Raw genomic sequence first — 23296 nt, 5'->3', positions numbered from 1 at the left:
ATCTGAATACATTTGAATTTCATTCATTCATTCATCAAACACTAAAAAGCTGAATGCTACCTTAAAAAAATCCACACATTACACATTTTTCAAATGTAATCAGCTCTGATTGTGGTTACCTATTGTTTGTAATCTGATTACGTAATCAGAGTGTTACCCAACCCTGTGAATAACTTACAGTGACAAGTACCCACCACTGGACTGCCCCTGAGCAGCTGCTTCTGAAAAAGACGGTTCAACCTCAGCAAACCCACCCCGGCTCGATAAAGGTCCAAATAAGAAGTCAAAATAAAGTTAAAATATTAAAACTATAAAGTAAAAGACAGACATCAAACCGTTGAAAACTCACAATCATTTACTTTTTGAACATTTTTAAATCAGCAGTTTGTGAAATTATTGTCAAAGGCAGTTACAAACAGTCACATAATTTAAGACACACAAGATAAAACATGTTTACAACAGTTTCCTCAGATTCAGGACAGTCATATACAAACAAACATGAGCTAGTCTCAATAAAAACCTGTCACATTCCTCTGCTCAGAGCTGCATCTTCAGTTGATTCAGTGTTACAGTTTCTGTTAAATCTCTAAATATCCATCACAAATAAAAGTACCATGTATAAAAAGAATAATCTACGTATAAAAACCATCCAAAACTATTGAATCTGAGAGTTTGTGCTCCATTCACACCTTACACAAACTGAACCTCTGATCCTTCTGTGTTTGAGGCTCATGAAGAAAATACCTGAACTATTGCAGCACTGAGACGTGTTAGCTAACGCCAAGACAAACACTCACAGTTTACAACAATCAGAAAACAGTCACGGAGGATTTAATAGCTTCCTAATGCCACTGTCGGGCCTGTGGACTTACAGCACAGATGTTCAAAGGACATTGAACATTTAACTCTTGGCCTCTTATTTCAAACTCAACAATATTTAGAGACGAGTCAAATACAGTTTTTGTGCTAATGTGACACTAACAGAGTTCAACTTCTCCAGGTTTGGAAAAACATTGCAGAATAGCACAGTTTTGGTGAGAAATAAGTGCCTTTTATCTACTGAAAAATAAATAAATTAATGTAAATTGTGCAGTACAGTGGTATTTTACCCTAAAAAAATAAAAACAGGTTTATGAAACAGTTATATTCAACAGATGCATATACATTGAGGTTTTTTTTGCAGGAAATAGAGGAATCGTTTAAAAAATGCTTTCTACAGTCACTTATTGTGGATATTTCAGCTATCAAAGATGCTACAGTACATAGCTGCATTGCAAAAGTGAATATTCTTAAATGGCATCAAACACACTGCGGTGTGGTACAGTTTAGGATGAATTTCTGTTGACAGTTAAACCTCACTTTCCCCCAATTTCTATGATGTATTTCAATACAAGCCTGTTTATTACTGATTTAAAGGTCCAGTGTGTGAAACTTGCAGGGATTTATTGGCATAATATTGCAGAAATTGAATAGAATATTCATAAGTTTGTTTTCATTAGTGTATAATCACCTGAAAATAACAACCATTGTGATTTTGTTTACATAATAAGCCAATTATGTCTACAGAGGGCACAGGCTGCCACGGAGGCCGCCATGTTGCACCGCCATCTTTTCACAGTAGACCAGAACAGACAAACCAAACACTGGCTCTGGATACAACCAATCAAATTTATCGTGAATTTTGTGGCCACTGTAGTTTCTCCTGCACACCTGGAAGGAGAGTTTGAGGGGAGGTGTTTGCAATTTGCAAGCTCACCACCAGATGCCATTAAATCCTACACGCTGGTCCTCGAACATATCACTACACACCTGTGATTTGTGCAAAATATTCGAGCCTCGGCTATTGCTACGTGAAGCAGGGCACACCTGACTGAACGCACATTTCCCTGAATGATAAGAAGCAGCGAATTTCACTTTCACTTGTTCAGCTTCACAAGTCACAAGTCAGTCACTCACAGAACACAAACACCAGAAGCAGCTACAGTCCTTAAATCTCATAACTAGGGCGAATGGTCGGTGAGGCTTGTGAACTTTAAATAATTTGTGCAACAATTATATTCTGGCTCACCTCTTGGAGGCGCTGAACAACAGGAAAAAAACAGCCAAAATACTAAATGTACATTTTTAATCAAAAAATGCCTTCCCAGGTACAAAACATCCCCAGACACACACACTTTACACAACTTTACACGACTATGTCAAGATTTCATATTAAAGGAGCAGTTCAACCCAAAATCAAAATACATTTTTCCACTTGTCTCTGGTGCTATTTATCCATCTAGATTGTTTTGGTGTGAGTTCCCAAATTTTTGGATAGAACCACAGAGATTTCTGCCTTCTCTTAAATATAATGGAACAACATGGCTTGACTTTAACCATTGCATGATAACCAACCAACCAAAAACATTCACAGGGTTAGGGACTGAAAAAAGCAGATGGTGAACTGCCTAAGATTTCTTAAGAAAAATAAGTGCAATATCATCAAGAATAGCAGTGCATCTTATTTGAAACTTAAAATAAATTACTCCTCTACAATCTTCACACTCTGCAAAGTCATTCAATGTGCAAGATTGAACCCCTTATGTTTAACATCCCTGATTGAGATGGATAAATAACACTTCAGGCTACAGGAAGCTTATGTATTTTGGGTTTTGGGGTGAACTGTTCCTTTAAACCTCAATTTCGGCTAATACATTGTGCTTATTTACCATCTAGATAGTTTCCATGAGGTTTAGACTCTGCTGCTGCTTTAAGAAGGGCAGCATAACAGTCAGGCAGTTAACCAGGAGCATGTTTCATAAAAAAAACAGTTGTTTTGCTTTTCTTCTGGCAAAAGTCAGACCAGCCAATCAAGTGTTTTGCTTTCTAATAATGTAACTGTCAGTGCAGCAGGTGACACCTTTTCATTTGTCCACAGAAGTCAAATGTTATCACTTTTGCCGCCTGACAGTTGTAAGTCACTGTTTCCACCTTGTGCTCCACCTCTCCTGGCATCTTCACCATCCTCCACTTCAAGGCACAGCTACATCCTCCTGTACGCTGAGGACAGGGAGCTGTAAGCTGAAGACTGGACTTCAAACATCCAGTATCGCAGCTCCTTTTTCTTCTGCCTTTCAGCTCAGCGGCTGACATATCTGGACTAAAGATTCTCTGCATTACGTCACACCTTCACTTGTCCAACCTTTGTCTGGACCATTTCAGACAAACTGGCTCTTTTGTCTCATTCAAGTTCAACAGCTAAAACCAGCTCATATCATCAGGACCCACAAAGTGCATGGAGCCACGGTATAGTGTAACAACCACTGAAAGCTTTATTGCTCAGTTATTTCTGTCTGGCTTCTCCTCTGTGTTTGATGAGGTCTGTCGAGCGGTTGCTGGTCTGACCTTGGCAGGGTCAGATGTGGCCTTGATGTTGTCAGACTGGGCTTTGGCGGTCTCTGGACGTGCTTTGGACTCTTTCTTTGGCGGTGCAGGGGTGGCCGGCTCCCAGAGGAAGAACTCATGCAGGAGCGTGTTGACGGCCTCAGGACACTCCATCATGATCATGTGACTACCGTCCTCCAGGACTTTGAGGAAGGCCATCAGGAGGATCTGACCGAAAGTTAAAAGCAAAGAAGAAGTTAGATTTTGGATCATCGACAAAACATTTTGTTAATATAGCATGAACTTTCATTTGGTTGTCCAGTCATTGTTAATGGTAAATGTAGTCAACTGATGCAATAAAGTCCTCAGTGCATGCTATCACTGTGTTTCCACCCAGAGTACTCAGAACTGTTAGCGCCAGGAACTATTTTTCAAGGAACGTAAAGTTTTCAGAAGTCCCTTGTTTGCATTACCACTGCGGTGTAAAGAGCACAGCGTCGTCAGTCCATCTGTCTTGTGCTTTTATTTATGTAACTCCATGTTGACGTGGAGTGCTGCAAGCACCATCCCCAGTGTTCCTGTACTTTTGCAAAGTGCTACAGCCCGAGCAGGGACTTCCTAGGGTTCCTAGTCTCTGGGGAAAGTTCCTGGAGTGGAAACTTGGCTTATAATTACTAAAAGCTGAGTTCTCCTGCTGGAAGAGCTGTGTACCTGGATGTACTGTGCATGAGGTTGTTAAGGCTATGCCCGCATTGCCATGCATGCCCAACACAGCCTATAGCTATTGCTTTGTCTGCCAAGACAGCATAACGTGACACAAACATTCATTTAGCTCGCTTCCTGGTGACCCAGAGGCAGTGACTAGAAATCCGAGCTGAAAGAGGCTGTAGTTCTTGTTTGAAACAGATGACTTCACTGTGCCATCACTGTATGCAGGGTGAACACAGCTTTCTCTGTCAGTAAAATATGCACTGAGGAATTTATTGCTTCAGTTGACTATATTTACTATCAGCACTGACTGGACATCCACATGAAAAGTGCAGAATTTTCCCTTTAATATTCTGGCCTGGTCGCAGACCTCTGAATTACGGTTCACATCTTTTTCAGTGATTATTTTCTGTGGGGGCAGATAGCCATGTTACTCTGAGTGGAATAATTCACTCTTCTAGTTCAATTTCCTGTCTTTTTTCAGAGTGATTCTATACAACAATCCCTAAAATGTTTGTCTGCTTTTCAATTTCTTTGACAATAGTGCAAAAACTATGAGACGCTATGACAGCAGTGTGACTCAGTGTGACAATGTGACTCCTGGGCTTTGGAGGTTGAAGGGGCCTTCCCACCTCTGCCATGCGCTGATCCTCTTCGACTGGGACGAACTTGTCGTGCATGCCGTGAACCAGCAGGATTGGCACTGTGAGTTCAGCATGGTAGACCTCGTCCCCCTCTGGCCAGTACTGTCCACTCATCATGGCGCGCAGCACAAAGGACGACACGTTGAAGGCATTGTTGTCTTTGAGCAGCTGCTTCTCCTTGGCACCCTGTCGGGCAAAGCCAGCCCTGCAGGGAGCAGAAGCAAAGGAGATTTACCTGAATTACAAACGGCTGCAAAAACAAGAGGATTCTGCTGATGTTGACCATAAAAGTAGAATTAGCATAAATATAACACTTGATTCTGGTCTGCAAACCTAATGTTTGGGTATCTGGGTTTGAAGAACAGTTCTTGTTCAGTTGATTAAAGCTGCCCAGTACGTTTGACAGGTTAAAGATCAGGAGCTGCAGAGCTCCTAACTTAGCCAAAAAAGTTTCTAGTTAGGAGTCGTAGCTTAGTCGTAGCTAAAGTCTAATCTTTTCTAATTAACCAGATCATGCACATAAAGTAGCATAAGAGTTTGATTATATGATTTTATGAAAAATGCATGGTAATTACTTGGGCTAGAAAAATTGTCTGCAGCAGTCAATTATTTTTTAGTCTTCTAATCGTAGACAGATCAACCAAAGACAACAGTTTTGCTTCTGTTATTGTCATGTTACTGTCTGTCTTACTTGAGGAAACTCCAGGCGAGCAGCGGCGAGAGGCAGTGAAGGACACAGGTGGGCAGGTTGAAGATGGAGCAGAGGCTGGGCTCCAGAGCTGTGGGACCACCTCCGTTGATCATCACCATCTTGTGGATCTGTTCCGGATACTCGTGGGCCAGGAAGGTACAGAAGGACACGCTGGGCGAGCAGAACAGAAGGCTGGTTAGAGAATTGTCAGGGTGACCATGCTGCTTGTTCGGTGGTTGTCACCTTGTAGGCTGGCAAGTGTGGGAGTGATAATTCAGAAATTTTAGCATGTAACTGTCTGGAAACTATAAAATACAGTTATTTATCAGAGGAAATCAATGCACTGTAACACTATAGCTGCAACAGTAAAACAGCTGTCATCTTAAGTAACACATCTGTCAACTAGGTACCATTAACTTAACACTGATTATCATTAATCAATAAATCTACTCTACATAATGTCAGGAAATTATGAAAATACTCATCACCATCTCTCACAGCCTAAGTTTACTTCTCCTTGTTTCCTTATTTTAATGTCACAGACTATCGTATCTCCGATTTGCATATTGCACTTGGCCATATTGAAATTTTAATAACACTTCAATTAGGCCTAATTGTGCAGCCTTACATTAATCATCATTAAGTACTAGTCATATCAGACCAAATACAGCTGTAATTGCAAATCCCTGAATGTACTGAATTGGGCAACAGTGCATTTTATTGCTTTTGAATTTAACTTGTTATTTTTAAGAGGGAGTTCATTATTAGTATTCAGTCTTCTTTTATACATTACATCACTTTAATTTAAGACATTATATATATTATTATGCAATAGGTGCAAAAAGTTTTGGGATTGGTCCAGCAGATCACCTCAGCTGGCAAACATGAAAGAGGCTCCAATGGCTGCAATGTGATACTTGAGGGTAAATGCACCCGTCACACTACATCTACTAAAAAGGCTTGTTTTCTGCCACTGACAGACTCAGATGGTTGTTCTGTGTCTGACAACATTATGGAGAGGATTGGTACAGAGAGACATTTCGGAGGAAGCTCAAACCATTATATGGCTCAATTTAAATCCACCAGACTCCTTTTATAAACACAGTAATTTATCTCACAGAACAGAGAAGAAGAAAGAAGGAGATCTGCATCTGGTGAAGGCACTGAATAGAACTGGAGGTTTTGTTTTGAGAGATATATGTTCTGGCCAACAAAGTCATAGCTATAGGATAAAGTGGTGATAACCTGGGTATGGGCATCAGAAGCAAAGCATCTTGGTGGATGTAAACAGTGCTGCACGGCTCTGTATGCGGGAGAACTCAGCTTTCTTCGTCAATATAGCAGCACTGACTAATTTATTGCTTCAATCAACTTCGACATGACCTTCCAATGAAAAGAAGTGAAGTTTTCTTTAGCCCTTTAAAACACCAAAGTCACACAATAACACAAACTAAGTAACTAACCCATCCCTGTCTGTGGAGATCATTTCCATAATGGTGTCAGACAGAATCACAATCCGAGCCTGTCAGTGGCAAAAACAAGCACTTTCACAGGAGTAATTGTCCCAGGGGGACGTGTTACAGCCAATGCAGCTACCTATTAGTCATTTAGACCCCCACACTCACTGCATTATAGGGCTTCTCATCCCTGTTAATATTATGGGCAACAAAACAGATATATATGCAGTTAGGTGTCTTTTGCTTCTTCACTTTAGTTAATAATCTTCTAAATCCACATGTTTACTTCATCTGTGTGTGAACTGAATGTTGTGCTTTTAGATTTACCCATAAGAATGTCCTATGAGAATATTCCTCTTGCGTGCGTATCTCTTGAAGATGAGTCTCATGTCCTCAGCCAGGGCGTAGAACGTGTACGCTGCAGCTATCTGCGGTGCTGAGCTGGCTCCATGACCCGCCAGGTCTGCAGCGATCACCTCGTAGCCCAGCCTGGAAAAGAAGTCCAACTGGCTCCCCCAGATGTCCAGTGAGCCTCCCACCCCATGAATAAAGAACAGAGCCACATCTGCATGTGTCCCTTTGCAGGATGTTATCTTCCTCTCACAGTCAATCACCACAGTGCGCTTTGGCTTCCGCCTGCGCTTCCTGGGCTGCTGCGACGGGTCAGTCTGTCCGGCAGCAGGCGCCTCTCCTCCTGCTCCTGCTTCACACGTCCCGTCTTTTCCAGCTGTGACAGAGTCAGACCTGGTCTCAGGGATGCTGACGGGTGGCGAAGAGTTACCACAGTCTGTCAGTTCTACCTCTACAGTGCTGTTTGGTTCTGTATCTCCATTCTGGCAGTGTTTCAGCTCTGCACTCGCCCTGTCACCCAAGTTCTCAATGAACAGCTGCCCGTTACGATACACGGTGATCCTCCGTTTGCAGCTTACAGACCCACCCTGCCCGGTGGGTTCCTCCGCCACCGGCCGATCAGGGATTATGTGACGAACCCGCAGGACGCGGCCTGGTTTCACCTCCACAAACTCGTAGCCATCAGCTAGTTCTGAGGTTTCCACAGGAACCACAACATTGGCCGACTTTGAGGTCAGGCAGCAGAGGAGACCCTCCACAAAGCTGGTCAGCATGGCTGCCAGTCTGCAGGGAATACAGTCATATAGAAACACACAGAAATCAGCACACAGAAGCAAATGTGCTCAGAACAAGGTCAAAGAAAACAGGAAGTCAAAGCACAAATATCATAAACAGAACCATGTATACAAGGAAGTACTCTATTACAAACTATATACTGTATAGAAGGAAAAAATGACAGGAAAGGGACAGAGAGGGTGGGGGGGGGGGTGATATGCAGCAAATGGCCCACAGGTGGGAGTTGAACCAGCAGCTGTTGCAGAGGACAGACAGCCTCAGTACATGGGGCATACACTCTACCAACTCATGTGGCGCCCCCATAATGAAAATAAGAATACAATGATGTAAAAATTAGCATTCCTTCTAATATTGCAAATCATATCGTAATTGCAAATATCAGTAAAAACAATCGTACTTCGATATTTTTTTTCAAAATGTTCAGCCCTAGTCAGCACACAAAGTGGGTCGCAGATCCATTCTTATTGGGTTGCCAGTTGTGCAGAGAATAATCCAGTGACAGGCATCGCAGAATGAGAAACAGACAGCAACTCTCAGAGACATCAACCCTGTAATTACATTCTTCACAGGGAAGAACCACTTCAGACTGAAGCAGTAAAATACAGTGAGGGTCAAGGAATATAACAGCCTCCTCACTAACTGTTAACAATATATACTATTACAAAAACGACGATTAGGTTACCGAGATAAATCACCATGTAAAGCACAGAACATGGTGCAAATACTAACAAAAACTTACATTTGAATTTTCAAACACAGACTTTGCAAACTTAACAAACTCCTCAGTCCAGGCACAACAGGAAGTGGAGGCTGTCATTACATTTTAGTCCAAAGTCTTATTTTGATCCACTCCCATTTTAACATTACCGCATTAAGAAGAAGAACCATGAAAGCACATAACAAAAAAGCCCGGCTCATCAACAACCTAATGCACATTTCCATAATGGAGCAATGCTACAAGTGACACAACAACAGCCAATCATTTAACAGACAAACCTGAAGCGTGCTACCTCCCTGTCTCACAACTATCAGAACAGCGATGTGTGTAAACTGCACGAATACCTGGTGACAGACTTGTCAGCTATATCGTCCAGGCCTATATCTGTTTCAAATTAAAAGCCCTCTAGCCTTTCAATGGACAGTTGAAGTTTGTTATGAGGTGGTGAGGAACATTACACTCTGCAAGGTTTATTACTGCTGCCATGTACTTTTAGAATTAAATAAATACATTTCATACAAGCATCAGGAAGCATTAAATGCACCAGTCAAAGAGGTAAACATGTTTCTCTTACAAGTCAAATCCTTGCGACTTTCTGTCAGACGTAACTGAGCAGCATCTTCCATCAGCAGCAGTGTTGACTTTGGGGGTATTAATAGACGGGGACAGTAATAGCTCCCTGGGTTAAAGCTGTCCGCCATGTGATCACTCTGCACCGACACACACCGCCGTATGCTGCAGTAGCCATACTGAAGCATGGCAGAGTAACTATGCTTTTTAAGTAATATTAAAGAATGAAGGAGATTTGGATAATTGCTTTGGTGTAAATTAATCTCATGCAGTTGAACACACATTTGCACAAACATTCAAATGATGTAGGTCAGGGCAGTCCTCACATGTTATGATAATGTGGAGAAATGGTAAACATGCACATAAAAAGATGAAATTAGTAATTACCCCATATTACAACCACCCAAACTATCAAACTGACTCCTTCATGAGCTCCAAACTGCTATTTTTTTTTTTTTAAAGTGTGAACCCATTACCATCAGAAAAGTAAATATCCATGAATGGATGAGAGTAATGCACGTCTCACACACACTGCAGGTACACTATACAGTAAATGTTGGGTTGTCAGTTGATTATCAACCATGGTAACAGCACAGCAGCCGAGCAGGGTCTGCAAGTCTCTCTGCTGGTGGTTTTATCCTGCCTCCCTGCTACAGGGGATTAAACTCTCTGTCTAAGTCTGCAAACACAATCTGTCTCTCTCCTCTGTAGATGAAAACAGTCACACTGTACAGCAACAGTCTTACCCCTCTGTGTGATTTGTAGCATCTTTTTCTCTACTTGCAGCCCACCAGCGGCTGCTTTTCATCTGGGGATTATGGACACAATGTAATACAGCATTCCTGCTTTGCTGGCTGTTCTCATGCCCTTTCTGCTTATACTTGCACATCCTTTATCCAAACAGCAGTGTTGTACATACAGCGCTGTGTGTGAACTGACTGGAGGAGGGTGAGCAGGCCATTCTGATACCACTGAGGGTGACACATTAACCTTTAACATCAAAATGCATCCATTATCCAGACACCAGGTGTGACCAGCAATATATGCAATTCTTTTTGTCTTTTCAGCAACTTCTTTTAGTGACCTGACTGATACTATTGGCCAGATATGGGTCTATCACTGCTATAATGGTCTACATCAGCACATACATTGTCTGATATGTGCTCATATAAAAACTTTTTTTAACTGTACATAATGCACATTAATTAAATATTTTAAAATGCCTGTAAAAGTTTACTGTGTATATTTTTTGACAATAATGTATATTATTAAACTATCAAATATAGGACTTCATAATTCATTGCAATATTATCAAAACTGCAGCATAGAAAAGTGCAATAAAAAAATCACAGTATGAGAACATGATTGCAATTTTTTGAAAAAGGAAAAATGTTTAAGAAAAAAAACATTATAATGAGAAACTGTAGTGCTGCAGACATGTCCTGGCCTAAAAGTCTCCAGATGAAACATAACCCAACAAAAATAATACTTTTAAAAAATCAACAACAAAAATAATCACTGATAATAATCAGTAATCATTCCTGCCAATCATATTGCATATCACTATTGCAATTTCAGTCAAAATAATCAAAATATGACTTATTTACCTTATCATGCAGCCCTGATCAAATATCCTGCCTCCTCCATTATCATATCTTTATCAAAAATGTTCTTTTGAGGGATCATTGCAACGATATGTGTGTTTATATATTCCATATTCTGTGTATAGAATATCATCCAATATATCAATATCAGAATTATTTTACTGCCTAATATCAGTATCAGGTTAGGGGCCTCAAAAATCAGTCAGACCCTTGACCACAATCATTTTTCTAACCTCTCATATTGCCTGTTGTGTTTATTTGCATGTTTGTTTACACAGGAACGTTACCAACAATATGATGCTGTCTTCTATTGGACAGCGTACTGTAGAGATGCACAATAATGTAACTTCATCATCACTGTCTGATAAAGGCACAGTTCACCCCAAAATCAAAAGTGCAGTTTCTACATGAAACCGCTCACCGCAAGGTCTGTGGATGATCTTAAGTACCCGGGCCATGAGTTTGGAAGTTTTGAATTGTTCAAATGTAGTTTTGGTGCTTTGGGGTCCACTGGCCAACTGCCATTCAGTCACATTATATTGGAGAGAAGGCAGACATTTCTACAGCTGATTGAAACCTTCCAAACTACCAAAAAATCTAGATGGATAAAGTACACAACAGGCCAGGGGGGAAATATGTATTTTTGATTTTGGGACAAACTGTCCTTTTAAAATGAAATATTGTATCTGCCCGAAATGAACAATTCTGCTCATATGACAGGCCGATAACAATTATGCACGCATGACGCGATCGTTTCTACAGTCTGGAGGTTTTTTGAAGTGTCTGAAACAGATAAGGAAGCTGTTATTTGCAATGATTGCTCAGCATCGGTGATGTGAGGAGGAGCAAAATTACATTCTTTCAACACTACAAATTTGACTGCCCATGATAATTACAATGAAGAACAAAAAGAAACAGGCACAAACGGGAAGAAAGTTGTCAGCAGTATTTTTTCTATTTTCCCAATGAATGTGTCCATTTTAAAGCATTATATTTTATGTCTGCATCTGGCAGTGGGCCATCATAATAAGAATAGGCATAATAATATGTTATCACTGTCATGTTTTCTGCAATTAGGTGGAAAAAATATATGCATATATTAGTGTCACCAATGAGCAGAAATTAGTTGGAAAACAAGGGCGTATCAGATATAGGCAAAAATGCAACACTGTGCATCCCTTGTACTGAGTCTGAGTCCTCTCGTAGTCTCAACTGTACGTGGCCTCTGTTGTCAGCGGCTGCAGGAGGCTGTTATATAATGATTTACGCAGGTCAGTCACAATCACAGTGGGGCCCGGTGCCAAGAAAAGAGCAGAGACTGTCATGGAGATTAAAAACAACTACGCAAGGTGCACTGTTGACAGACTCTGCCTGTGTCACTTAGTCCTGATCCTTACACTTGTTTACTGTTGAAGTCCACAACTTAATGAGTAAACAGTGCTATCTATCTATCTATCTATCTATCTTTGAAATATGTGTTTTGCAGGGATTTCTGCATGGAAAGATTGACAGAACTATCTCATAGTATTGTGTATTAGAGATGCAACTAATGATTATTTCCACTGTTCATTAATCTGTTGATTATTTTCTCAAATAATTGATTAGATTAGATTTAAAAGGTGCCTCGTCGTGTTTTTTTCAGACACCACAGGTGTGCAACCATACTTTTGAAAGTTTTGGTGGCAAAACCATAGAAATAGTCATTTTTTCTAGATCTGGGTACAAGAAGGATTAAATAATTAAATACTACTTGGTGCGAGTTACTTCAACTGATTTTTTAAAGGTAATGAGTACCGATAACTTGCCCTAAGTATGACTTGATGGCTTGATTTGTCATCAAAACAAAAATTTTCAGTTTGCTGTCATAAAGGAGTAAAGAAACCAGAAATAATTCACATTTAAGAAGCTGAAAACAATTTAGCTTAAAAAATTACTCAAACTGATTAATTGATTATCAAAATAGTGGTGATTAACTTAATAATTGACAGCTATTTTATTAGCTCTACATTGTATTACACACAAATATATCATCACTGTCTGTATGTAAACAGAACTGACTTTAAATTTAAAAATAAATCAAACAGCATTTTCGCACAAACTGGTTAGAAAAACTGCATCCTTTTATAAAGTTATTATAGTCAGTGCTCTGCAAAGTGAATTTTATTTAAAAAACAAAAACAAAACACACATATTGAGTGAAATGTGTATTTTGAGCCAAATTCACTTTTTCATATTGAACTATTAGAGAAGCCAGTCAGCAAAAGCTGACAGATTCATGACATTTTCAGCAATAAGAAAAACAACATTAGTTCTGTTGCTGATGTTAGTTGTAGAATAAAGCGTGTTTTAAGCTGCTGAAGCTGATGGTCCCCATCTATTGACCAATAACAATAAAGTCAGTTGAATGGGACACTCACTGCTGTCTGATACAGTAAATGAAGCAAGTTCCAGAATGTTTCCGCCTTTGGTTTTCTCTCCTTTTGTAAATTAAATTTAATTTAATAATTTTATAACACTCAATAACCCGTTTGCCTCGATCAATTGGCAACTTGATAAACGACCTAGCTGTTGTTTGCTGGCAATAATCTGCACTGTAAACTACACCAAAACAATATAAACAAAATAAAAACAAAAACAGGCAATTTAAAAAATGCTTACCTTTATATAACTCCGAGAAGTTCGATGAAATATGATCAGTTTGATGTGTTTTTCTTATGAAGCATTCAAGGAAGTAGGAGACCTGCAGGCTAATCTGCAGCAGTCAATCCAATAATCTAATTTATGTGGATTGTGTTGTGCTGAAGGCAGCCTGCACATGGCGGACACTGACAGTCTACTGACAGCATCATGTCTGTCTGTGCCTCACATCCCAGTATCTGCAGCTCCATGCTGGAATAAACGGCGGTGACTGCCGGAGCCCGGCTGGATGTCAACCGGTTTTAATCCATCAGCTGTGGATGAGAGTGGAGTGAAGCACCGTAACGTCCCGGTTCGGTTCGGTGTGGATGAGGCGCTGCGCCCCGCTGCTGCGTGACGCCACGCGACCAGTGGATGTTCTCTTAAAGACAAAAAACAACTTCTCTACTCAGTAACTTTAAAAGTTTTCTTTAAAAAGAAATCAGTTTTACTGCTGTGAAAGCAGTCTGATTGAATTTTGAATTAGGTTAATTTACACGTTAAGAAAATAAAACTAATGTTGTGCCTTAATTAGCCTGTTGTTCACTAATATCTAGACTTTTTCAAATGATGACAGAATCTTATCAAATGCACACGAGGCTCCAGAGCCACAGGCTGCTGACCCCTGCCCTACATCTACCCAAAAACGGTCTTCAGACTAACTTCAACAACAATTCAGATTGATGCCTTGAAAATGTGGAGGTAAAATATACTCAGTAGCAATCTTTATCAAAATTATTTGCTTATTCTACATCAGCGTTGATCAGTCTGAGACTGCATATTACTGTTTGACATAACTCCAGAGTGACTACACCAAATATATAAAGTTCTGTCAAAAGACATTTATTAGTTTCTGACTCTGGGAAAGTGAGAAAAACAGTAAAATTTCCCAAAACTGTATCTCTGATCTCTTAAACCAGATCCCACACATGTAGGCTGTTCTGTGTGCTTTCTGTCTTCTATTCACTGATCCTCCCCTGATACTGTTTGAAGCCCTGCTGGGGTGACCCAGCTTTGAAAACCTCTGTTCTGTATTAACTATAAAAAAAAAAAAACAACTTTAAATAACTCAGAAAAAATATCCAATTAAATTAATAATTCTTCTTTAGTTGGTATTTTTGTTGTACAGAGATGTGAAACGATGATTTCTGGGTAATACGTATGTTAATGCTGTCCACTGTCAAGTTATTTGATCGTATGTTACATGCTGTTTCCTTGCTTGAATCCTTGGAAGTTTCTTTGACTGTTCATTTACAAAATTTTGCAAATTGTCATTATATTGAAATTTAATATTTACATTACTGTTCAACAAATCTACTCCAGTTATCGTTCCACATTAGGAAAGAATATTCCCTCTGTCTTCTCAACATCCCATTCTCCAGCATCACAAGGAGCTGTTGCTGTGGCAGTTGCCATGGCTTTTGTTGCTAGGTAACTATTTGTAAGGAGTCCAGGAGGCAGGTGGCAGCGAGGTGAGAGAAGACCACAAGAAATCAAGACCCAGCAAACACACCCACTGAGCCAATTATAATTCAGCTCTCTCAAATTAGGGTTAATTCAACCTTTGATTTAATCTCAATATGCTGTGATGGTCATACACCAGGATATAAAGATAATAATGATATTATACGATTGTATTATATTGTGTGGAATAACTGCAAAGAGCACATACCTGGGTATCAAAAAACATCAAGATTATATTTGTTAAATTTAAAACATAAGGACATTAAGCATTGTTGCTGCATCTTTCAAACCATGTTAAAGTAAAATCAAAAGCTACAGTGCCTCTCAATTTTTCAAGAGATTCTACTATTATATCCACCAGACAGCCACCTCAGAGGGCATTTTACTACACTTGCTCCACTACATGGACACTCTAGAGGGCACTTCACCGCATTTTATCCATTGGACAGGCACTCTACAGGGCACCTCACATGTTTTCTCCACTGGACAAGCATCACAGAGGGCACTTCAAAAATGTTTTCTCCACAGAAAGGACGCTCTAGATGTCACTTCACCACATTTTCTCCACAGAAAGTGCACTTTACAGGGCACTTTAGCACATTTTTCACACCGGAAGGACACTCTAGAAGGTACTTGGCCATGTTTTCTCCACTGGACAAGCATCAAAGCTGGCACTTCATCACATTTTCTCCACTGGACAGGCACTCTAAAGGGCACTTTATCATATTGTCTTGGGCACTGGGCTAATCTAGTGGGTATTTATCAGGTTTTATCTACCATATGGGCATCCAAGGAGACACTCCCTTTTGTGGAGCCCACCAGTTTATCTCACTCCAGTTTTGACAGAGCAGAATTAAATGTTTCATTTTGTTTTATTGTTTTTATGTTTTCGATATTCTGATCCTGAAATCACATTTCATGCGGCCGTATATCTTGTAGTTAAAATGACAAACTTGAGTGATATAGTAGAATAGAATTGAATAGAGTAAGACTTGTTACCATTCTCACTGTCTTCTTAGTGTACAGATAAACATCAGTCCATAAATAAATTCACTTAAGTCATGTATGCATTATGGAGAGTTAAATACTTCCAAAACTGTTGTGTCAGTAGCTGATGTTTTTATAATGAAGCTCATCATGTGGGAGAGTTAAATTGCCTAGTCAATGTTTTAGGGAGGGGTTAAGAAATCCCCTGCTTAATGATTGGCTGTCAGCGCAGGCTACTACCACGTGGGAGAAAGGCTAGACCAATGGGAGCTGCCGGGGGCGTGACCAAGGAAGCGTCGCTACCATCCAGCCATCATGCTAGCTGAAGAAGTCCTGTGTAACTAGATTTGCTAACTCGTGCAATGACAACTTGGGTCGTTTTTTTAGAGTGTAGTACCGTTTTTTGGACATGGACACTGGGATCTAGGATGGAAACAACAGCTTGTGTGTGAAGGTCGTTCTTTTCTTTGCCAAGAGGACCCGATAGGCGAGCTGTGTCGGTCAACTAGCCAGTAAGCTAGCGCGGCTAACCGTAAGATACTCACACTCCTGCTGCCTGCCATCACCATCGGCACAACACACACCGAGACAACTCCACAAGTCGGCGATTCGACGTTGGAAACTTCTAGTATCATCATGGAGAAGGTAATTATTGTGACGTTATTGTAATTATAGCGTTAGCCTAAGCTACACTACAGTTGTCAGAGGGCATATGGCTATACCGAGCTAGCTATCTGTGGGTAACAGATAGCTGCTAGCCACACCTGCTTCTCCTGTTGGCATTCATTCACCAAGGCCAAGCCGGCATCGTCCTGTGCTGTGAGCTGCTCGGCTCTCACTCGCTCATTTGAAACCACTTGCTGTACACTCTGCTGTACACTATCTGATATCATCGTGTCCAGTTTGGGGGGTTATTGGGGACGATAGAGGGAGAGCTGCAGGAGGCCCGTTAGCGTGCATGGGTTGTTAAGATGAGGGAACGCCCAGCACTGACTCACTGACTGGTGTCCTGTATCTCCAGTCGTCTGCAGGGACTCTTCATCTCTGTTTCTGGCCACCCTCTATAAGAAAACATATGCACTGATGCCCATCGATAATTTGGACTGTTGTTATAAAATGCCACAGGTGAATAAGTCTGTTTGCTATAAGTAGAATCTGTGTGGAGGACAGATAGATATTCTTGGCTTGCAGTGTTCAGTAAAAAATCAAGAATACTGTACATGTTTTACTTCTGGTCTGTAGTACTATTTATTCAACCAGATTGTTTTGGTGGGAGTTGCAGAGTTTTTGAGATTTCAATCAGCTCTAGAGATGTCTGCCTGTTTCTTTCCTATTATCATGAACTGGTTACTCAGGATAATCCAGAGACCTTGTTGTGAGCAGTTACATGTAGAAACTGCTGTTTTTCTAACAATCTACCAGAGCTACTTTCTTTCTACTAGAAGAAATTTATGATGTTTTTTCTAGAGAATTTTTGGAAAGAGACATTGGTTTTGAATTTTTCAAGTATTTTTGTCACCACACACCAAGTGCCATTTTGGAGTTTTGGAGCTTTCCATCAGCCATAGAGATAGCTGCATTCTCTCAAATATAACTAGATGACACTCGGCTTTTGGTGCTCAAAGAACCAGAAAATACATTTGAAAAACTCAACAGAAATGTGTCTGTGGATTAGAGCTGAAGTAATTAATTCATTAGTTGTCAACTATTACATTAATTACCATCTCTTATAATAATTGATTATTTGATGTGAGTAATTTTTAAAAGGAAAAAAGTAATAAGTAATTCCAGATTCTTGAGTATGAACATTTTGTGGTTTCTTTACTCCTCTGTGGCACTGAACTGGATATCTCAGGGTTGTTGAACATTTGAGGACGTCATCTTGGGCTTTCAGAAACTAATTGACATTTTAACAATTTCCTGACATTTTAGAGATCCAACAGCTAATCAAATAATCACAGAACTAATCAACAGGTCACTCAGCAATGAAAATTATTATTAGTTGCAGCCGTACTGTGTATTATCTTTAGTGAGTAGGTCATGATTTCTGGAAAGAGACATTGCAGTAGAGTTAAGCCAAGTGCCGTCTAGTTCCATTGTATATTCAGGAGAAGTCAGACATCTCTACAGCTGACTGGCCAGGGGGGAACGTGTATTTTTTATTTTGGGATGAACTGTGCCTTTAAATGTATGCTGAATGGAAAGACATTCACTAAACCAGAGCTGCAGTGTATAATCTTCACCTCACCCTCTTCCCACAGGCTGATTTCTTGAAAGGACTTCCCGTCTACAATAAGAGCAACTTCAGCAGGTTTCATGCAGACTCTGTTTGTAAAGCATCTGTAAGTACCCAATGATAATATTTATCTCCACAAACTATAATTATTTTGTTGCGTTCACATGGATTCAGGCAGATGATAGATGGAGAACACCTTCTGGATGGGACAGAAAAACAAACACACAGTCCGACAGAATAGCAGGATGGCAAAGCACATGATGACATCTTGCTATGGTGATGTTATGTTGTTAGCAAAGAATGGAATAAAATATATTAAATAAAATATATTGAAAAAAATATTGAATGTGTATTATTTTACCTAATTATTGTAATAATAGTAGCAGTATTTTTTTCTTGTGTGAGGGAGTCGGTAACATCCAGTCATAAATTCCGTTGTGAAGGATGGCAGATAAAATTTTAACCTTTGGGTGTCAACGCCATTACCGTGGTATTCTCTGCTGCCTCACCTAATTTTATTGTCCTGTTCTCATCCACTAAAATGATATCCGGTTTGCCGTCTACCATCTGCCTGAATCCATGTGAATGCAGAATAATCCTAATGTATATTTGCTATGGATAACATGGTGAACAGTTACTCATACATAAAACAGCTCACATAGAAACCAAGAAATGTTGTGTTCTTAATTAAATTACACACATAGTTGAATAAGGAGAAGTGTAATTTGTCTCCTCTCTTTGCTCTGTTACAGAATCGAAGGCCCTCTGTGTATCTTCCGACACGTGAATACCCCTCTGAACAGAGTAAGTAACAAACTCCCAACTCAAGGTGCAAGAAAAAACTTAAAACAGTAGATATTACATAAATTAACACTGAGGCTGAGAAATTAATTTGCAGCATGCGTAATTGTACATGCAGCAGTGAAATGAGTTTATAGCAACATCAACATAAAATGACATAGAGGAGAACATCAAAATGATAAAACAGAATAATATTAAGTATATACAGGGAGAAATATCACAGGATATCACAACGAAATATCACAAACTGTTATGTACAAGATAAATACAACAATTAAAGCTATGATATAAAACATTTCCGGATTAAAATGTCCAAAAATCCTGGACATATATTTTTTGTTGAGTTGTGTATTTACATTATCTCAAATGTTTCCAACAATGCTCAAACCAACAGAAATGATCATTTATTCAAAGTAACATTGCATTTCGTACTAACTGCTACCTGCTATAACTTTGTGAAAACTAATAAATATGTCAGATTTATCAAAGAGTGAAGAATGAAATTGGCAAACAAGAATGAACATGACATGAATAAAAATGGTACATTACCATGTAAAGTCATGTCAAGTCACATTAGATAGCTTTTTATCTGCAATGATGGTTGTTTAACAGTGAAGAAAACCACTCCCATTATCCCATGCTACTTCAGATGTTATCAGACTACATCTTCTGTTATTGTTTTAATATGAGAGAGACCCTCAGGGGCAGAACTTACATGATGGTGCTTTTTAAGAAATGATTACAACGATTAAGAAATGAGGTGGAAAGTTTAAAAAAAGTGTCTGAACCATTTGGAGTGAAGAGGTGCGGAGCTGCAAAAAAAAAAAAAAAAAAAAAGAAAAATTGGCTCAGGATGTATGTTGGCTGGGTGAAGAACCTCCTTCTCAGCCACAACAGCAACAGTTTGTGGTTGGGGTGGTGAACTTTCGGTCCAGTCTGCCCTGGACCTGCACCATGTGGTGTAGATATCCTGGAGACAGGGCAGTGCTGTCCTGGTGATGCGTTCAGGGTACCGGATCACTCTGTGAAGGGCCTTTTTATCCTGAGAGATGCAGTAGCAGAGATGCTGTACCAGGCAGCGATGCTTCCGGGGAGCACAGACCCCGCTGTGGCAGTGCAGAAGGGTTTCTGCAGCACTGTAGAGATCTTGAGTTTCCTCAGCTGCCTGAGGTGATAAAAGTGCTTCCTTGCCTTCTTCATCAGAGAGCTGATGGTGTGTGTAGTCCATGTGAGATGGAGGCGTGAACCCTCAACCAGGTACCTGCAGCTGCTTACTTTCAGGACCAGGTCCCTGTAGATGTTGAGTGGTGTGTGCTTCTCCCCTCAAAGTGTACCACCATGTCCTTGGTCTTTGAGACATATAACCAATCCCAGTGTCTCCCCTAAAGTCTTAAGCCTCAAACCCTCACAGACGTCACCTGGTAGTGGTTGAGCGTGAGAGGCAGCAAGGACCTGAAGTGGTATAAAGAGGAATGGGGCAGCACTTTGCAACAGATCAAAGTGACACAAATGACACAAATACAGGAAGAAAAAACGAAAGCATGAATGTGAAAACGGCTCCAAAAGTCCAGGAGAGAGGACTTAACGATTTGACGGTGGGACTTACCAGGAATGTGCCTCAAAGTCTGTTAAGCCATCAGCGTGGGCATTCAGGTCTTGGTGCCATTTTAGGACCCGATCGTTGCTTTCAGGAAACGCTTGTAAACCAGTGATAAACTGGCTTTGTTTTGTGGAGACTCTGCTCTAAACTGATCAGCTGGACACATAATCTGTCAGTAATATGCTGACTGTGTTTGCTCTACAGTTATTGTAACAGAGAAAACCAACATCCTCCTGCGTTACCTTCATCAGCAGTGGGACAAAAAGGTGAGAATGTGCATTTCCTCTTGAGTTAAATCCCTAAATCTTCAGTTCACATATCGACAGTGATTTTCTTAGTCCTTCTTAGCTGTATTGTTATTAAAACGACTGACTGCTGTTTAATCCTTTGTGTCACACAGAATGCAGCAAAGAAAAGGGAACAGGAACAAGGTGAGGGTGACAGCCCAGCACCTCCGAGGAAGATCGCCAGGACAGATAGCCAAGAGATGAATGAGGACTCATAAGTGTGTGTGTGTATGTATGTGTGAGTGAGTGTGTGTTTGTGTATACGGGGTATAGCTGGTATAAACTAACAAAAACTAAGGATAATCCCACCTGAATAAAGAGTTCTGCCCACTACACCACACCACACTAATGCAGCACTGGATGCCTTTATTGGCATGAAAGTGCGAGTCACTCAGTCCTTGTTCAGACCTGGTGTTAACATGCCTACTCAGTGATCCAATAACAAGTGGACAACTCTAAATATGCAAGTTCACACCTGGCATCACAGTGCGTCTCCAGATGTGTCCTGAATGACCAGTTGAGATTGGATCTCACTTCCCTGCTCTGTATACAAATACAGTGGGACTATTTTGTCTGTTTAACGTCCATCAGGCTGTTAATTTGTTGCTTTCTTTGCTTTAATTCAGCACCACGTTAAAGTCGTCTGTCAGCCGACAATAATCCTCATATTTATACCTGCGCTGCCAGCAGCACAACAGGAGAAAAGCTCCGTGGTCCAAAAGGATTTTATAACTTAACTGTCTTCAGGACGATACACATTTTAACTTTTTCTGACTGTGTAAATCTAATGTTATCACATCACAGATGACAAACTGTGTCGGAGTCAGAGAGAGAAAGTGTGTGTCCTGCCGCAGTGTCTCTATGTCTTCTGCTCCTCACAACACGATGTGTTTTAAAGAAAAGAAACAACTTAATGTGGTGCATTTACTGCCAACTTTACCCGTTGTACTTCCCCGCTCTGCATGCAAATAAACATGTTTGCAAAATGCAGTGTTGTTTTTAACCGGCAGCTCACTGAGACAAACAGACACAGTGTTTTATCCATAATGAAAAACACAGCTATATATAGCCTACTTAATGTTCTGGCAAATTTGCAAGAAGACACAAATAATTCATAAAGTTTCTCCTCACTCTCCAACTCTCAGCGTGATTTTTTTTTTTTTTTTTTGTAAGAGAGACTGAAGTTTCTTGTCTCTTCACAATCATCTGCTGCAGGTACACGTGATTTCTATTATAGTGAAACTAATGATGCTCTTACAGGACGTCACTTAAGTAAGCGGTAGATTAAGTTGTGTTCATGCTGCTGAAAGAATGTTGTCACATGCAGCCCAGACCACCACCGAATGTGGTCCTGAGTGCACTCAGTCCTGTATGCAGAGCTGTCTACTTATGATCAGATCAGTCAGGATGCATGTTAATACCAGGTCTACACGGGGCCTCGGAGAACTGGGGAAATTCCTGTCAACAAGGTAGCCATTTATTGTCTTAAAGACTGTGTTTGTGAAAATTACGTAACCAGAAAAGATCTCAAAGTCAGTGTTAGTGACTGACAGAACAGAGACGTTGTCAGGGAAGGAACTTTAATCTGGTGTTTCTTGTATTTATGTTGGCTATTCCCTGTTTGGGTGAGTGAATGAGTAGATGTTTGTATGCTGGGCTGTGAGTGTGTATTGTGTGTTGAGTGAATTGTTGAAAAGGTGTCCGAGTAGATTTAAGATCAGAGATGGACTTGACAGATAAAGTCAGACACTACCCTTAAAAACAGTCTCATAACTGGTACATGACTTGTGTAGCCTTCTGTCGCCTGGAGAGACTGTCCTGTTTTGTGCAAAGATAACATTTTGTTACTGTTTTAATTTTATTATAACTATTATTGTTTATGTATGGCAACGAGCTTCCTGCCAGCCACAGTGCCCACCCTCTCAGTTTCACTGCCCACTCTGCAACCACATGGGGGCATTGCGACATTTCTCCACACTGTTTGAATCAACAGAACCAAGAATGCACTGTGAAGAACAGCACAAAGTAGAAACAACTCTACCAGAACCCCCCTTAGATGTGTGTTTTATGGTGAATATGCATATCTTCATTCTATTCTGGGACTTGTGCTCGTAGGATAAATGTTGTATTGGTGTTTCTGAGAAATATTTTTACATCTAGCACCACCTTCTGGCTAATCGAGGCTAGTAAAAAAAAAAAGAATTTCTCTGCGTTTTAGCTGTTCTTTCATCAAAGGACAAAAAGAAAAATAAGGAAAAAGTTATGTAAATTGTAGTCTCGGATTTTCAGTTGCACAAGAAAGGTAACGGCACAGATAGTGATTAAAAATATGTATAGTAATGTC

At 40.2% G+C, this 23296-nt stretch overlaps 2 protein-coding genes across 3 annotated transcripts; one reads left to right on the top strand and one right to left on the bottom strand.

Moving 5' to 3' along the window:
• Positions 1-657: 657 nt before the first annotated feature.
• Positions 658-13695, bottom strand: abhd8b (abhydrolase domain containing 8b). Of its 2 annotated transcripts, XM_084723780.1 has the most exons (5): positions 13560-13695; positions 7191-7997; positions 5407-5577; positions 4704-4920; positions 658-3591 (listed from the first exon to the last, which is right to left on the bottom strand). In XM_084723780.1, the coding sequence occupies exons 2-5, from the start codon at positions 7985-7987 to the stop codon at positions 3319-3321; spliced, it is 1458 nt and encodes a 485-aa protein (XP_084579906.1). In that variant the 5' UTR covers positions 7988-7997; positions 13560-13695; the 3' UTR covers positions 658-3318. The 2 variants fall into 2 exon arrangements, with proteins under 2 accessions (XP_084579906.1, XP_084579907.1); XM_084723781.1 differs by lacking the exon at positions 13560-13695 and having other exon boundaries at positions 7191-8037.
• A 2613-nt stretch (positions 13696-16308) lies between these two features.
• On the top strand, positions 16309-21886 carry dda1 (DET1 and DDB1 associated 1). Its single transcript, XM_084723782.1, has 5 exons — positions 16309-16673; positions 18290-18370; positions 19017-19068; positions 20870-20931; positions 21066-21886. Exons 1-5 carry the CDS (start codon positions 16665-16667, stop codon positions 21168-21170), a joined length of 309 nt encoding a protein of 102 aa, XP_084579908.1. The 5' UTR covers positions 16309-16664; the 3' UTR covers positions 21171-21886.
• Positions 21887-23296: the final 1410 nt, after the last annotated feature.

This window comes from Lutjanus erythropterus, chromosome 7, assembly GCF_056507025.1.
Source record: "Lutjanus erythropterus isolate fLutEry1 chromosome 7, fLutEry1.hap2, whole genome shotgun sequence".
NCBI lineage: Eukaryota > Metazoa > Chordata > Actinopteri > Lutjaniformes > Lutjanidae > Lutjanus > Lutjanus erythropterus.
The sequence above is the reverse complement of the archived record's forward strand: the minus strand, read 5'-3'. Positions and strand labels throughout refer to the sequence as shown.

Bases quoted from the DNA above. Each gene is read 5' to 3' on its own strand.
- dda1 (XM_084723782.1), top strand. The intron at 18,371-19,016 runs GTAAGTACCCAA...GCTCTGTTACAG, and splicing joins ACTCTGTTTGTAAAGCATCT to AATCGAAGGCCCTCTGTGTA. The intron at 20,932-21,065 runs GTGAGAATGTGC...TGTGTCACACAG, and splicing joins ATCAGCAGTGGGACAAAAAG to AATGCAGCAAAGAAAAGGGA.
- abhd8b (XM_084723780.1), bottom strand. From the start codon at position 7,987: ATGCTGACCAGCTTTGTGGAGGGTCTCCTCTGCTGCCTGACCTCAAAG. The intron at 5,578-7,190 runs GTAAATCTAAAA...CTGCTCGCCCAG, and splicing joins CTCATAGGACATTCTTATGG to CGTGTCCTTCTGTACCTTCC. The intron at 4,921-5,406 runs GTAAGACAGACA...TGCTCCCTGCAG, and splicing joins CTCGCCTGGAGTTTCCTCAA to GGCTGGCTTTGCCCGACAGG.